We start from the raw sequence: 17,006 nt of genomic DNA, 5'->3' as shown, positions 1-17,006 counted from the left end.
CAAGGCAGGGCATCCGGGTGCTGCCTGGGGAGTCGAGGCTGGCTTCCCTGAGCAGGAGGAGAACCGGGCAGGGGCGCAGAGAGCTGGCGCAGAGGTACTGCAGGTGCAAGGGCCCCAAGGTGGCAGGCTGGAGGACGGTGGTCACAGGGACCACGTGAGGGAAGGTGCGGTGAGACATCCAGGTACAAGACACCTGAGGACATGGAGACAGCCTTGGCTTTGACTCTGACAGGGCTTGCCGGAAGGTTCTGGGCAGAGGAGCAGCCAGCCCCTGGGAGGAAACAGGCTGTGCGGCAGCAGGTGAGAGCAGGTGCTGGCTGGGGTTGAGGCACAGTGGCGGGAATAATGAGAAGGGGGACCAGCATTTGAAAAGCCCACCTGATCTGTGGTCCGAGTGATGGGGTGTGAAAGGGCAGGAGTTCGGGAGGCTGGAAGGTTCTCAGCCCGAGTGGTGCAGGAGGAGCTGCCTCACCTGAGATGGAGAAGACTGGGTCAGGAGTTTCATCGGATGATGAGGCTGCGGTCTCTGTTGGATGTCCAAGCAGACATGCTGATAAGTTCAGCTGAAGAGGCCAGAATCCAGGGGAGAGGTTTGGGCCAACAGATGCAAGGAGCAGCCCTGCGAAGTGGACGCTCCCCTGCACCTCTCGTTCCTCTGGCGCCCCTGCAGGAAGCTCAGCCCAAGCTCTCAGCCCTCCGTCTTGCACGCTCTCATTCCAAGTCCTCTCCCCACTCGCTCAGTAAATCTTTGGAACCTTTCCTATTCCCGTGTATATTTCCAGCAATGGGCCCAAAACGGGGCTTAGCAGCGCCCTGTGTTTGCAGAGCGAGTGTCCCCGCCCCCAGGAGGGACGATGACAATACCGCGCATCTACAGAGAGGCAAGGCCAGGCTGTCGATAAGACCCATGGGACTGACTCCATAAAACCAGAACGTGCCCTTCAAATCCAAACCGGACCCCAGCAACATCAGCAGGACACACACAGTCTCCAGTGGCGCACGGAACATACGTGTAAAAAGATGTGTGTAAGCAGGAACGCCTCAGGAAATTTGTTCCAAAAATTAATTCATCCAAATTTATTGTCTGACCACGATGAAACTAAATTAAAATTATTAACAGAAAAATATCTGGAAAATCCTCAAATATTTAGAAATTAAACAATATAGTGCTAGAGTTTCCTTGTGGTGCAATGGGCTAAGAATCCGGCTTTCTCAGAAGTTCCTGTTGTAGCTTCGCGGTAATAAGCCTGGTCAGTGTCCATGAGGACATGGGTTGGATCCCTGGCCTCGCTCAGGGCGTTAAGGGCCCAGTGTTGCCGTGAGCTGTGGTGTAGGTCATAGATGGGGTCTGGATCCCACATTGCTGAGGCTGTGGTGTAGGCCGGCAGCGGCAGCTCCGATTCAACCCCTAGCCTACAACACATCAAATTTTGTACAATGTAGCTGAATCAGAACTTAGAGAAATACATAGTTTTGAATACTTACATGAAAAAAGTTCCAAAAGTCATTACCTAATTTTTCAACATAAAAAGTCAGAACACGAATAAAAATAGAAAACATAAAACAATGAATAGAGAAAAAAATCAATGAAACCAAGAGGTATTTTTTGGGAGTTCCCGTCGTGGCATAGTGGTTAACGAAGCTGACTAGGAACCATGAGGTTGCGGGTTCAATCCCTGGCCTTGCTCAGTGGGTTAAGGATCTGGCGTTGCCACGAGCTGTGGTGTAGGTTGCAGACACGGCTCAGATCCCATGTTGCTGTGGCCCTGGCGTAGGCTGGTGACTACAGCTCAGATTCGACCCCTAGCCTGGGAACCTCTATATGCCACAGGAAGCAGCCCTAGAAAAGACCAAAAAAAAAAAAAAAAAAAAAAGAGGTATTTTTTGAAAACACACATTAAATTGATAAACCTGTAGCTAGACTGATGAAGACAAACAAGAGGGAAGACATAAATGTCTGATATCAGAAATGAGAGATGGTTCATCATTACAACACCAAAAAGATGGTGGTAGAGGAGGAGTTTCTGCTGTGGCACAACGGAACTGGCAGTGTCTCAGGAGCACTGAGATGAGGTTCCATCCCCAGGCCCTGCCCACACAGCGGATTAAGGATCTGGTGCAGCAGCTTCGGTCACAACTGTGGCTCGGATCTGACTCCTGGCTCAGCAGCACCATATGCCACGGGGTGGCCAAAAAATAAATAAGATGGTAAGGAAATATTATGAACAACTTAAGCCAATACTTTGACGCTATGGATGAAATGTGTAAATCCCTTGGCGTTCCTGTCGTGGCTCAGCGCTAATAAACCCGACGATTATCCATGAGGACTTAGGTTCGATTCCTGGCCTCGCCAAGTGGGTTAAGGATTCAGCATTGCCATGAGACGCGGTGTAGGTTGCAGATGTAGCTCGGATCCTGAGTTGCTGTGGCTGAGGTGTAGGCCAGCAGCTACAGCTCCAATTCAAACCCTAGCCTGGGAACTTCCATATGCCGGGGGTGTGGCCCTAAAAAAGATTTAAAGAAAAAGTATACATCCCTTAAAAGATGAAATTACCCAAGTTTATGCAATATGGCTCAATACTGGTAACTTAAATAGCCCTTTAACTAACGGCAAAAGTGAATGTGTTAAAGCAGATGTGCAGGCTTGTTTGCTGTTCTGGTTAGGAGTTCGAGACATCAGGTGTAAGCCAGAAGGACTTCCCCACACCTCCGTACGTGAAAATGACTTCATCATTCAAATACCACCCTTGGCCAAACATGAGAAAGGCAAATCGACATACGAAAAGGATAATAGATCATGACCAAGCACGTTTTCCCAGGAAAGCAAGGGGTGGTTTAGCATTTGACAATCAATAACTCACTCCTGCTAACAGGCTAATGGGGGGGGGGGAGGCGCGATCCTTTAAATAGATGCAGAAAAAGCCTTTGAGAAAATTTCACACCCAAGCATGCTCAGAGCGTCAGAAAACATGAACAGACGGAATTTCCTCAACTCTAAAGACCGTCTGTCAAAGACGCACCTAACAGCACGCTGCGGGCTAAAGGCTCCGCCCCGCGCCTCCTCCTGGAGGAGGGAGCAGCCCACGTCCGCGAAGCCCCGCCCACCAGCGCACGCCCCACGTGCCGGGCACGCCGTCCCGCCACCCTGCGCCACTCCTGGGGCCCGGCGCACTAACGGCCGCAACCGCCAGCTGCGAACAGGCTTCTGCGCACGTGGGGCGCGCCCATTGGCCAAGGTCGACGGGGCCTGGGCGCAGGCGCGCTCACACCAAGCCTATTGGCCCGTCTCGAGGGCGCGCAGGCGCAGGCCGAGGGCGGCAGGAGCTGCGTGCCGCGTGCGGCCACCTCGGGCGGCTGCGGCGGCTGAGCTTCGGCGGGGCCATGCTGCGCCTCGCGGCCAAGCTGGTGGCCTTCTTTTGGCGGAGGGCGGAAGGTCTGGAGGAGGAGGCCGGGCCGCTGGGGCCCGAGCTCGCGGAAGGTGCGTCGCGAGAGGGCTGCGAGGGCTGCGGGTCGGGATGGAGCCGCTCGCGGCGGGGCGGGCGGGAAGCGGCTGGTGACCGCCCACTCTCCCACGACCTGGACAGCGGCTGCTGCCGCAGGAGCCTGGTCCTGCGCCCTCGTTGCAGGGGCTGGGGTGCGGGGCCGTGTTCAGGGCCTTCGTGTGTCGAGAAATGCCAGCGTGACCTTTGGTGTTTTCTGCCTCGAAGCCGAAGCGCGTTTTTTCCTTAAAGGTCTGTCCCTCCAGGGAAAACAGGCCTTCTCCGTGCATGAGAGCGTCTGGCGTGGTTTGGAACAGCAGTCTTGCTTCTCTGGAGCCCGGGCCGGTTCGGTCGTGCCCCCTCCTTGCACGTTGCGTGCTTCTGCGCCGCAGGCGCGGGCGGGACGTCTCCCCACGCCTTCCCGGCGTCCTGTGGTCAGAATGAGTTGGAGTTAGTTGTGTGCTTAGACGCTGTTCTAAAGCGCCTTTTTAGAGTCTCGCGGGATCGTGCTTCTCTTTGCTTGAAATTTTTTTTTTTTTTTGTCTTTTTGCTATTTCTTGGGCCGCTCCCGCGGCATATGGAGGTTCCCAGGCTAGGGGTCCAATCGGAGCTGTAGCTACCGGCCTACGCCAGAGCCATAGCAACGCAGGATCCGAGCTGTGTCTGCAACCTACACCACAGCTGACAGCAACGCCGGATCGTTAACCCACTGAGCAAGGCCAGGGATCGAACCTGCAACCTCGTGGTTCCTAGTCGGATTCGTTAACCACTGCGCCACGACGGGAACTCCATGTTTTTGAACCGCCTTCCTGAAGTTGGGGCTGTGCCTCGATTCCGCGCACTGCCCCTCCCCGGTGCCCAGAGTTACCCAGGGCTTTCCCCCTGGTCCTTGGCATTTTGCCCCAGTCCCTCCCCTGTGTCTGAGACTTGAGCTCAGGATAGTGATTCTCTAGTGCTCTCTCTCACCTCGAAGAAGGTGAAGTTCTCCACCAGAGAAGCTGGGAGGTCAGACCTGGAGTTCCCTGTTGAGCCAGCATGCTGAAGGCCAGAGTTGTCATGCCTGCTTGGCTGGCTTTGTGACCTGGAGCCCCTTACTTGGTCCATGCGGGTCCTGTCTGTAAAAGGCGCCCTTTCAGCAGCAGGTGGCATTCCGGGCCTGGCTTCAGCAGGCTTCTGTGGCTGTGCTGTGCCCCGGGCGTCTCAGCTTTCTGCTGTGTCTGCGAATGAGCAGACACGTCTCCGGGCGTCTGGGCCCCGGTTCAGTCCCCTGATGCATTGAGGACTCGGCGTCCTGAATGGCTGAGGGCAGGCCCTGCTCATAGCAGACTTGCTCCCCAAGCCCAGAATCTTCCAAGTGCCTGGTGCGGGGAAATGACACGGACTCTCCTGACCCTGCTGCGGGTGTTACTGATGACGAAAAGGATAATGGCGGTGGTGACAGAGCTGACGACTCCCCAGATGCTGGTACAGTGCTGACAGCAATTCCTGCTGCCTCCTGACCTATGCCAGCCACCCAGGGGTCTGTGCATGGCAGGTTTCTGTCAGCGGGACGGAGACTGCCTGTCTCTGTTTTACATGTGAGAACAGGTTCTGAGTGGTTGAAGACCTGGCCCAGACCACAGGTGGCACCGGAGGAGCTGGGATCCAGACCCAGGTCATCCGGCTCTGGACTCAGAGCTCTCCCCACTGAGTCCACCGTCTGTGCCCTAGAGGAGCCTGGGCAGCCTGCCTCCAGACCCCACCTTGTGGGCACTTCAGGGAGGGTGCTCTGGCCGAGAGGGCTCCTGGCCCAGGGCGCCCAGCACCCCAGTCTCTGCACAGGCCTAACGAGTGTGCGTGTGCTTTGTGGTCAGGGCACCCTTCTCCCTGCCATCTCAGGTGACACCAAGCTGAAGACTGTCCAGGGTGTCGTGACGAGGTACTGCAGCGATTATGGCATGATCGACGACTTGATCTACTTCTCCAACGAGGCCGTGACCAGCAGAGTGCTTCTGAACGTTGGCCAGGAGGTTATTGCGCTCGTGGAGGAAAACCAAGTGTCGAGTGGACTGAAGGCCATCCGGGTAAGGCCTCCGCTCCCGGCGAGGTCTGCCGTCCTGTGGAGTCCAACCCGCGGAGACCGGCTGCGGTTTGGGGCCGTGGGGGGACAGTTACCGCTTCCCATCTAGTCTCCTAGTCCTTTCCACAGTTCCTGTCAAAAGCGTTAATTCTGTGGACCTGTTACTCAGTTAGTAAAGACAATTAGTGGATTGTATTATTCAGCAACTCTTTCTTTTTTTTGGTGTTTTTTTTTGGGGGGGCCACACCCGTGGCTTATGGAGATTCCCAGCCTAGGGGTCAGATCGGAGCTGTAGCCGCTGGCCTACACCACAGCCACAGCCACGCCGGATCCAAGCCGCATCTTCGACCCACACCACAGCTCACGGCAACATCAGATCCTTAACCCACTGAGCAAGGCCAGGGAGCGAACCCGAGTCCTCGTGGATACGCGTCAGGTTCGTTAACCACTGAGCCACAACAGGAACTCCCCCTTTTTGTTGAAAATGTAGTATTCTTGTGTTCTCATTTCCTGGAGGTAGAATTGACAGAGCGCGTGCATTTCACGGTTTAATGGTCAGCATCAAATGACCCGGCAGTAACGGCAGCGTGCTGATTACGCTCGGCAGCAGGACAGGAGCCTGGTAGCCAGTGTTGGCAGAAGGGGCTGGAGATTACCAGTCTGAACTATTTCCCACTTTGAAAAGGGATCTTATCACTTTAATTTGCACTTAAGCCTTAAAGTAGATTCAATTTTCACCTTTTTTCTGAGTTATTTCTGTGTCCTCTTGCATTTCTGCTTGGATTTAACTTTTTAAAATTAACCTTTCCGTGTTGTGGAAAATAGGGCTTTTTAAGGAGAATTATGGTGTAGAATTATAGGCAGTTTCCCCCAGGATCATCTGTTGACCTTGCTTTTGAAGTTCAGTCGTTCTGTAGTTAATGCATCTTGTCTTTCCCACGTGGCTCTTGGGCCCCTTGAGGAGCCGTAGGCTTTTTCCGCATCTCACAGACACGCAGTCAGGAGTTCCTCTGAAAAGGGTCTGTTGGCCTTTAAATCTTGCATCTCCCTCGAGTTCATTGGCTGTACGGACTGAGAAGGAACCAGCACTTTCTGTCCCAGGGGCTAGCCAGGCCCCTCTGTGGAGGCCACCCTTTGCACTCACTCACTGGCAAGGCCCCTTCCCGCACCCCAGCACCCGCCCGCCTGGACCCTGCCGCTTCTGGGGCCTGCAGCTGGGCCCCCAGGCCTGGTTGCGTCTTGGGGTAGGGGTAGCAGGCTGGTTTCCCTCTTACCAGTTCTCCCCGCTCTCACCTCGCTCTGCTCCTGGCCCAGGTTCCCGGGCCAGCACCAAGTCTGTGGATCTCTGGACCGAGTGACACGTGGATCCTGGCACGTCTTCTCCTGTCCGCTTATTCAGGCTTTCCTTGGTGTTCTCCTTGTAGTTCAGCTTTTTCACTTAGGTTCTGCAAATTCCTTGTTAAGTTTGGTTTTGAGAATTTTAATGTTGTTTGTTCCATTGTCAGTACAATTTTACTTTGTGTTTTCAAATCTTTTTTCTTCTCTAGGAAATCTGTTAGTTTTTCTTATATAATCTGGTAGCTGGCAAGCTTACTGAGCTTAGCTACTTTTTAAAAGGCTTAAGACAACTTTATCACCATTGCAGTTAATAAATGCTGTCTTTTTTTTTTTCTTTTTTGCTTTTCAGAGTCTCACCTGCAGCATGTGGAAGTTCTCAGGTATGTATACAGGTATACATATCCCAAGGTATATCCATGTGATGGGTATTGAAACTTCGTTCCTTTTTATGGCTTAATAATATTCTATGTATAGACTATTCTTTTTTCTTAGGTCCACACCTGCAGTTCCCAGGCTAAGGGTCGAATGGGAGCTGCAGCTGCCAGCCACAGCCACAGCCACTCGGGAGCTGAGCTGAGTCTACAACCTGCACCACAGCTCACAGCAACACTGGATCTCTAACCCACTGAGTGAGGCCAGGGATTGAACCTGCATCCTCATGGATACTAGTTGGATTCGTTTCCACTGTGCCACAGCAGGAATTCCCTAGACTGCGTTTTGTCTCTCCTCTCATCCATTGATGGACACTTGGTTGCTTCTGCCTTTTGGCCTTTGTGGATAGTGCTGCTGTGAACAAGTACCTTTTTGAGTCCCTGTTTTCAGTTCTTTGTACATTGGAGTGGAATTGTGTGGTCATGTGGTAATCCCGTATTTTACTTTTTGAGCAACTGCCATATTTTCCCTGCTGGCGGCACCATTTTCCATTCCCACCAGCAGCACGAGGGTTCCAGCTTCTCCACATCTCCACCATCATGAATTGTTTTCCTTTTTTTTTTTGGTCTCTTTTTGTCCTTTAAGGGCCGCACCAGTGGCATATGGAGGTTCCCAGGCTAGGGGTCTAATTGGAGCTGTAGTCTACGCCACAGCCACGCCAGATCCGAGCCGCCTCTGTGACCTACAGCACAGCTCACAGCAACGCTGGATCCTTAACCCGCTGAGCGAGGCCAGGGATGGAACCCGCAACCTCATGGTTCCTAGTCGGATTCGTTTCCGCTGTGCCACGACGGGAGCTCCTACTTGCCATTTTTCAGCAGTATCAGCCCTTGTGGACATGAAGTGGTGTCTGACTGTGGTTTGATTTACATTTCCCTCGTAATTAGTGGTGTGGAGCATCTTTCACGTGCTTATTGGCCGTTTACGCACCTTCTTCGGAAAAACGTCTTTTCAGTTCCTTTGCTTGTGTTTTAATCAGGTTCATTGTTGAGTTGAAGTTCTTCACGTATTCTGGATGTTCATCCTCCGTAGATATGTGACGTGTATATTTATTCTCAATCCGGGGACTCTTTCACTTTCTAAAATGATATCCTTTGATGCGCAGAAGTTTTACGTTTTGATGAAGTCCAGTTTCTCCTTTTGTTTACAGCCTGTGCCTTTGAGGTCACACTTTAAAAAATCACTGACTAACTCAAGATATGGAAGATTTTCACCTCTGCTTTCTTCTAAGAATTTTATAGTTGTAGCTATTTAAGTCTTTGACCCATTTTGAATTAATTTTTCAAGATGGTATTAGGTACGGGTTTGACTTAATTTTTTGCATGTTAGATCCAGTTTTCCCAGCACCATTTTTTGAGAACACTGGACAACAGGGAAAACCTTTTCCCTATTGAATGGTCTTGGCATCTTTGTTGAAAGTCATTTGACCCATGTATGTGAGAGTTTATTTCTGGGCTCTTTATTCTGTTTCATTGGGTGTTTTTTGTTTTTGTTTTTGTTTTTGTCTGTCTTTACACTCTTTTATTACTGTACTTTGTGGTAAGTTTTGAAATAAAAATGTTTGAGTCCTGGGAGTTCCCTGGTGGTCTAGTGGTTAGGATCTGGTGCTTCTCCTGTTGCAGCCTGGGTTCAATCCCTTGTTTAGGAACTGAGATCCCACATTAAGGTGCTCCATGCTGCAGCCACAAAAAAGTGAGTCCTCCAAGTCTCCTCTTCCTCGTTAAGATTGTTTGGTTCTTCGGGTTCCTTGAGATTCTGAATGAATCTTAGGGTGGGTTTTTCTGTTTCTGCCAAAACCGTCATCGGGATTGTGACAGGTCGCGTCGCATCCGTGGAGCCCTTTGGGCAGTGCTGATGTCGTGATCTCAGCCTGTGAACATGGGCCGAGGGTCAGTCTCCTCGTGTCTCTCATTTCTTTCCGTCACATTTATAGTTTCAGTTTACAGGTCTTCCACCTCCTTGGTTGAATTTATTTGTAGCTCTTTTCTTCTTGATGCTATATCATAAATGGAATTTTCTCAGTTTCCTTTTTTGAATTGTTTCAAGTATATAGAAGTACAGTTGATTTTTGTATATTGATTCTGTATCTTGGAATTTTGCTGAATTCATTTATTAGCTTTAACAGGTTTTTATTATGGATTCCTTTTTTCCTGGGCTTAGGAGTCAAGTTGAGCTGCAGCTGCAAGCCTACACCACAGCCACACCAACACAGGATCTGAGTCGCATCTGTGACCTGCATTGCAGCTCATGGCAATGCCAGACCTTTAACCCACTGAGCGAGACCAGGGATCAAACCTGCATCCTCATGGATACTGGCTGGGTGCTTAACCTGCTGAGCCACAACAGGAACTCCTATTGTGGATTCTTTAGCGTTTTCTGTATATACAGTCATGGCATATGCAGATAGATAATTTTACTTCTTCTTTTGCAATTTGGATGTTAATTTTTTTTTCTTGCCTGATTGTTTTGGCTAGAACTTCCAGCATTATTTTAAACAGAAGTGGGTGAGGAGTTCCTGTCGTGGCGCAGTGGTTAACGAATCCGACTAGGAACCATGAGTTTGTGGGTTCGATCCCTGGCCTTGCTCAATGGGTTAAGGATCCAGTGTTGCCCTGAGCTGTGGTGTAGGTCGCAGATGCAGCTTGGATCTGGCGTGGCTGTGGCTGTGGTGTAGGCCGGCAGCTACAGCTCTGATTCAACCCCTAGCCTGGGAGCCTTCATATGCTGCGGGTGAGGCCCTAAAAAGACCAAAAAAAAAAAAAGTGGATGAAAGCAGGCGTCCTTACTTTGTGCCTTATCTTATGATGTGAGCTGTGGGTTTTTCATCCGTGGACTTTATCCTGTTGAGAAAGTTCCATTCTTGCCCTAGTTTCTTGAGGGTTTTTATCGTGAAAAGGCGTTGAGTTTTGTCACATGCCGTTTCCCTCTACCTCGGATGATCATGTGTAATTTTTTCCTTCGTTCTGCCCATGTAGTTGTCACACCGACGGGTTTGCAATTGTTGAACCGCATTTGCATTCTGGGATGACCCCTCTTGACCTCGGGCTGTGTAACCCCTTTCCTGTGGGGCTGCATTCAGTTTGCCGGTTGTCTCGCTGAAGACTCTCTGCATCCGTTGCTCACAGGGTTCAGCCAGCAGGTTGCTGTTCACGTCGTCCTCGCTCCGTCTGAAGTAGCAGTTTGTCTGTCTTGCAGGTGGAAGCTGTGTTGGATAAATGGGAGGATGACAGCAGAAGCCAGGGCAGGGGGCCGTCTGACCCCAGGCCCCGGGTGCTGATCGGCTGCGTGACCTCGCTGATGGCCGGTGCCGGCTACATCAGCCAGACCACCTACTTCTCCCTGGACAGCGTGTGTGAAGGTACGCTCGCCGCGCTTCTGCCGCACGGTCCAGAGGAGGGGTCGTGGTTTTCCAAAAATGTGCATCATCCGATTTGAATGGTCCCGCGTATCGTCACAAGGGCCACGGCTGGCCGTGCTGCGTGCCTGCGGAGGCCTGCGGACGGGAGCAGCTCCTTGGACGTGGCCGTGCGCAGGGGCTCCAGGCACAGGGTGGGCCTGCTGTCCTTTGTCTGTTCGTTTGCTGCATGCAGTTATCAGCTTCTGGGTAGCTGTTCCTCCTGCTAATCTAAGACCCCACAGCGGTGCCCTCACAGGTCACTTAAGAAAGGACCCGGGGATAACCTTGCGCCTTTCTAAAGAACATACGTCCATTTTAATGCATTTGTCTTTAGCTGATCGAAGAGTTTGTTTTAATGCCTAAGGAAATAATTTTCCAGCATCGCTTATTAAGTATAACTGGACAACTGTTTCTGTGCCTGCTGTCTCCGCTGGGGGCTGGGGAGCAAGGCACGGAGGGATGAGGGAGCCCGGACAGGTTGTCCTATCATCAGGTGGGGCTTAGGGAAGGGGCTGGGTGGGGGGGTCAGGGCGGGGGCTGAGCTGAGCTGATTCTAGCCTCGAGGCGCGCAGGGCAGCGCCATCAGAAGGGAGGGGGAGGAGAGCTTCTCTGCACACCCCCAGCTGCCAGGGAGCCCCAGCAGTAGGGCTGTGCCCGCTAGCCCAGCCCAGCGGGCCGCTGGCTCTCTTCCTTGCCTTGGATGTGTGACCTTGTGTGTTTCCCGAGAGTCCCCAGACTGAAAATGACAGGTGGCCGCCTGGGATTTTTAAATCTCTGTTGTATCAGAGAAACTCTTGGTTCTGGAGAAGTCGATCCTGGGGTTATTCAGCTCCAAGGCAGTCCTCGGGTGCCTGTGACCACGCCCAGGAGACGTCGCTGCCTGCTCTGGCCGGAAGGGGCAGAGGAGAAGGTTCACCCTGAGGACTGGCACCAGAAGCTCAGGTGGCGGAGCTCCCCGGTGGCTGAGCAGGTTAAGGACCAACATCGATTCTGTGAGGATGTGGCTTCAGTTCCCCTCCCTCAGCAGGCTAAGGACCTGGTGTTGCCACAGGCTGTGGCGTAGGCCTCAGGTGCAGCTCTGATTCAGCTCCTAGTCCAGGCACGTCCACGCACTGTAGGCATGGCTGTAAAAAGAGAAAAGGCAAAACAGCAGCAGCAGCACGGGTGGAGAGATTTCCCAGCGCCGTGTCCTCCTGCGCTGCGAGTCTAGAGAGCGGCTGTCATGAGGACAGAGCCTGGTGGCTGCGGCGAAAAGAGCTTTCTTGAGGCCGAGAGCCCCGTGTGGCCCAGGTCACGGGGCTCTGAAGCAGAGCAGCAGACGCTTCCTGCAAGGGGCTGCCTGCTGTCCCGCTCCCCACCTCCGGGGCAGCAGGGTGAAGGCCGCCCTGGACAGTGCCAGCGGGGCCGGGCGTGCCGGGACCCTTGGAACTTTAGGTACAAAGGCCACTGCCACTGCGACTTCGTTTGCTTCGCAGGAGTCAGAATACACTCCTTCCTTCCCGATGTTCTCTCAGCAAGGACGGGAGTGCCTTCCGACGGCCGGCGCCGTTGTCGGACTTGCTCCAGGCCGGGCAGGGTGTTTTCTGCTGTCGGGGGGCTACGCCGGCGCTGGGCGCAGCCAGGGCTGGAGTGGATTGGGACTCCTTTGGGGCGAGCGGGTTTGGCACCTGAGTGCAGAGCAGACCCAGAGCCCTGGCGAGGCTCCAGGTGAAGCTGGCGTTCTGTCCGAGGTGTCCTTGGTGAGGTCCGGCTCCCGGGGGCAGAGGATGAGCTGGTGGTGTGGACAGGAGCCAGCGCCAGCTGTTTCTGGAAGGGGTGTGGCTGGGAAGGCGCGTGAGCCTGCGGGTGCCGAGCTGTGTGGCGTGGGGGCGGCCGCCCAGTGTTGTGGGCGAGACACTTGCGACCTAGGCCCACTGATAACACTTGCGGGCGTTCTTAACACCGGGAGCAGGACTCAGCCGTGGTGCCCGTGACGTCCGTGAGTGGTAACCGTGTGGCTTTGGGCGTTGAGCCCAGAGCAGGTTTCTGATGCTCAGCACTGTGTCGCGTGGGCCGGTTGTGCTCTGCTGTGGGGCCTGCCCCGGGCGGTGTAGGATGTTTAGCTGCCTCCCTGCTGGATGCCGTCACCCCCACCCCCACCCCCGGTCATGACAACCCAGGACGTCTGCAGACACTGCCCTGTGGCCCTGGGGGCAGAATGGCTCTGAGTGGGCACCACTGCCCTCAGCGGGGGGTGGGGGGGGGTCTGGAGTCCGCTTGTGCGGTGGTCCTGCCGCTTCCCTCTTCGTGTCCAGGGCAGGCGCCGAACAGCCCCTTCGCACCTGTGTGTCCTGCGTAGCTGGTGTGGCTTGAGCTCCCAGCCTGGGTCAGGTTATTTCTTTATCTTCAAATTAAACTGGTGCAGGCACCCACTTGTGAGAGTGAGAGAAGTCCACGGATACTTCCTGAGACCTTCCACTAGGCCCAGGAGCTCAGCCCTGACCTCATCCAGGGGCCCTGGACCCCTGCCTTGTGGCCTGGCGGGGGCTTTGTTTTTCTCCGGTGGCTGTAAGCATAGCCGGGGTGGCCAGGTAATGTAGTGTCCAAATGGTACACAGATGAGAAGTGAAAAGGACTGTTAAAATTAATCAACAGTAAATCATTTTTAGAATGTTTATATATCGATTAGCGAATTGACTTTATTATATTGGTGGATCTTTTAAGTACTATTATTCAAAAATTTTTTGCAAAACTAAAATTCCTTCTAGAAAAAAGGGAGATGATAGCTGGGTACATTAAAGAATATTGAAACAGGAGTTCCTGTTGTGGCTCGGTGGCTAATGAACCCGACTAAGATGCATGAGGTTGCGGGTTCGATCCCTGGCCTTGCTCAGTGGGTTAAGAGTCTGGTGTTGCCATGAGCTGTGGTGTAGGTCCCAGACGCAGCTCAGATCCCATGTGGCTGTGGCTGTGGTGTAGACTGGCAGCTGTAGCTCTGTTTCCACCCCTAGCCTGGGAACCTCCATATGCTGCAGGTGCGGCCCTAAAAAGACAAAAAAAAAAAAAGAACACTGAAACAGTTGAATGTTGCTTATTTAGCCACTGTGGTCCTGGCACATGTTAACATCCTTAATTTCTGGCATTGCTGATTTGTCATTGCCATGAGCTGCAGCATAGGTGTGGCTGTGGCTGTGGAGTAGGCCTGCAGCTGCAGCTCCATTTCGACCCCTAGCCTGGGAACTCGCATATGCCGAGGGCAAGGCCAAAAAAAAAACACTTGCATTCTTATTATCATTTTACAAACAAACAATTTTACCTCCAGCGTAGGATTTTCAAATGAATTATAGTAGCGTTCAGAGTAGTGCCAGATGTTTCTCCTTCAAAAGCTTCATCTTCCAGCAACTCTGCTTTGATTCCATGATTGTGATGAGGGAAAACATGGACTGTTTTTGGATTTGCTTTACTCTTTTTCTCATTGAAGTAACCCTTAGACAACTAGCAGGGTAACGGCTACTGCTTCACTTTCTGTGTGTCTGGGAAGATTTAGAGTAAAGTTGGCAAAATCATGTCAGCAACCGTCTGATAACCGCAGTCATGTAAATGGACCTGTGTGTGTTGTTCAGTTGTTAACCTGGGCTTCTGGGCACCCTCCAAGCCAGTGCTTCAGGAGGCTTGTCTCTTGTGGTTCGGCACCGCCGTGGTGCCAGCTCAGCCCTGTGACCAGTAGCGGGCGTCTATGGCTGTTTGGGCTGTTACGGGCGCGTTACCAGCTTTCTTGAGAAACCAGCACAGTGTTTATTTAGGCACTTTTGTTTTTTGAGCTTATTGCTGCTGAAAATGCACCATAGCCAACCTCTTGAGTCCCTGCCCTGCTTTATGTCAGGCCACCGTGTCCCCAAACCTGAGGTTTCCCAGCTTTCCTGCCCGCCCGCCAGCTCCCTGGCACACGCGGGCGCCCCCACTGGGCTTGCACGGGCACGGCTGCCCAGGCCCAGGTCTGAGCGCACCTGCGTTTGCCTCCGCCCACCCTGCATACCTGATGGGAAGGGTGCTCGGTTGGTGGCGGAGAAGCAGCACATGTCCCCACCCCACACCACACCTCGGAGCACAGGAGACGGGAGGTGGAGGCCCGCGATTCTGCGTGTTTGGGGTCAGTTGTTGCTGGGTTACTTTTCTTTATAAAAACCGTGGGGAGTGTCTGGAACAAGACGGGACCCTGGACGGTGCGCCAGCCGAGTGCACCCGGGCCTGGCCGCGGGCCTCTCTGGGCCCCTGCCTCCCCCGATCAAGCATCAAGCAGGGAGACCTAGGCGCGGCCTGGGCTGGGCAGGCGGCGTCTGGCAGGAGTGGCAGCACCTCTTATGACGCTCCTGCCTGCCTCGGAGCAGAATGTGACTTGAGAGTGGGCAGCACACTCTGACGTTGCCCGCTTTCCCGCCCTGGAGGTTTCCAGCCCTGCAAGGGAGACTGGGTGGAGGCCGAGTACTGGATCCGGCCGGGCACGTGGAGCAGCGAGGCCGTCTCGGTGAAGCCGCTGCGGTACAAGCGCGTGGACAGGGTAGGTGCTGGCCCACGGGCCGGGCTCCTGGGCGCGCTGGGGAGCCCTGAGGGATGAGAAGACCCTGGCCCTTACTGAGAGGGCTGTGTCCTTGCGGAGGTGGCACCTGCCCTCCGTGGAGCCGGGCTGGCGCGGGAGCGGAGTTGGGGGGTGGGGGCGCGCCGGGCACAAGCAGGCTCCGTTCACGGGGCTGCGGGGACTGTGCTGCAGGTGTGCGTGTCCAGCCTCTGCGGGAGGAACGGCGTGATCGACGACTGCATCTTTTTCACCTTGGACTCCCTGAAGCTTCCGGAAGGCTACGTGCCGCGGAGGTTCGATGTGGTCAGCGCCGTGGTGGTGGAGAGCAGCCAGTCGTGCTACGCGTGGAGGGCCCTGTGCATGACCCCGGCGCAGCGGCGGTGAGCAGACGGCGGCTTCGGGGAGGGAGGCCTGCGGGCTGCCCGGCTCCTCGCGGTTATCCGGGGCTGGCTGCAGCCTGGTTCTTGGGGTGACGATCGCCGCCACGTGGCGGTGGAGCCGCACGTGCGTCTCGTTCTCTTTTCACGTGGCGGCACCTTGTCGATCACGTTAGACGTGTTCTTAAAACGCCCGCCTGCCTTGCGTGGCCCGGCGCCTCCCGGCTCCTGCAGGCGACACGGCCGCCCTCCCCAGGCCGGGGAAGGAGCCGCCCCGCGCCCTGCGCCCCCTCTTCTCGGCGCCGACCTCGGGCAGCTGGTCCGCCCCCTGCAGGAGCCTCCTGGTCTCCACCTCACAGCTCAGCAGCAGCTCCGTCTCACGTGCCGCCACGTCCCAGCGCCTGGCCCCAGGACTGCGAGCCACCTGGGGCGTGTGCCACTCTTTTGGGAGCGGGGTGGCGGGCTGTGCCCGTCTCAGGACAGGTGACAGGTTCAGAGGGCGCAGCCCGGTGCAGGGCTGTCCTGTGTGTGGGGGGGGCAGGACCGGTGGGTGAGGACGAGCGCGAGGCATGCGCTCCTGGGCCCAGTGTCTGGGCCGGGGGTGGGGTCTGACCCAGCTCCCAGGCTTCCTGCCATTCTGGGAGCTCACTTCAGTCGCCACCTGAAGCAGCAGCTGGGGGCCCCCTTCCCGCATTGGGCGTTGGGTCCCTTGGAGCCTTGTGCGCTTAAAGTAAACACACGGTGGAAACCCTCTTTTCCTGGAGTCTTCTCTGCAGGGCAGGGCCCTGGGCTCCTGGTTGCCATGGGCGGGGAGGACGGCGGGCTGGCGGCCGGTACCTGGCCCCAGCTGACCCTCAGAGAAAGCGCTGCCAGCGTGCCCTCAGGGCCAGCGAGTCGTGGGAGGGACGTATAACCTGCCTGGCTCTGGGTCCCTGGGGCGCAGCCTGACTCTTCCTGCACTCCCTTTAGGCTGCCCTGTGCTTCCAGCGGCCCAGGCTCTGGCTCTAGAGCCGAGCGGATGGGGGCAGGGCCAGCGGGCTCCCTGACCACGGGTGGCCTCGGGGCTGCAGGGGACTCTGGCCCCTGCGTGGACGTGAGTTGGGGCAGCCCGTGCAGGGAGGGCCTTCTCAACCCAGAGCACGTTCCACGGGGCTTCTCTCAGGTCTGCCTCCGGGGGTCGTCCTCCCGGGCCACGGGAGTTTTCACACCTCGTGTTTGGACCCCAGCTCTCGAGACTCCTTCGTGCCCCTGGCCGGGCGCGAGATGAGGCCTGTGAGGGTCAGTCCCCACATCTGTCCCTCCAGCTCACGCTCAGCAGCCAACGTCCTGACCCCCGGTTCCTCCGGAGTTGGTCCTGACTCCACGGCTG

General features: G+C 55.0%; 1 protein-coding gene across 1 annotated transcript in view; it reads left to right on the top strand.

Moving 5' to 3' along the window:
• Nucleotides 3,304-17,006, top strand: part of MOV10L1 (Mov10 RISC complex RNA helicase like 1) — a 57,562-nt gene continuing 43,859 nt past the window's right edge. Inside the window, exons 1-5 of the mRNA XM_021091343.1 lie at nt 3,304-3,478; nt 5,358-5,542; nt 10,504-10,666; nt 15,130-15,242; nt 15,453-15,640. Coding sequence (XP_020947002.1) covers nt 3,382-3,478; nt 5,358-5,542; nt 10,504-10,666; nt 15,130-15,242; nt 15,453-15,640 — 746 coding nt within the window. The 5' untranslated portion in view covers nt 3,304-3,381. The remainder of the gene's footprint in view (nt 3,479-5,357; nt 5,543-10,503; nt 10,667-15,129; nt 15,243-15,452; nt 15,641-17,006) is intronic.

Source organism: Sus scrofa, chromosome 5, assembly GCF_000003025.6.
Source record: "Sus scrofa isolate TJ Tabasco breed Duroc chromosome 5, Sscrofa11.1, whole genome shotgun sequence".
Lineage (NCBI taxonomy): Eukaryota > Metazoa > Chordata > Mammalia > Artiodactyla > Suidae > Sus > Sus scrofa.
Note: the sequence above shows the minus strand (reverse complement) of the source record. Positions and strands in the feature narration are given on the sequence as shown.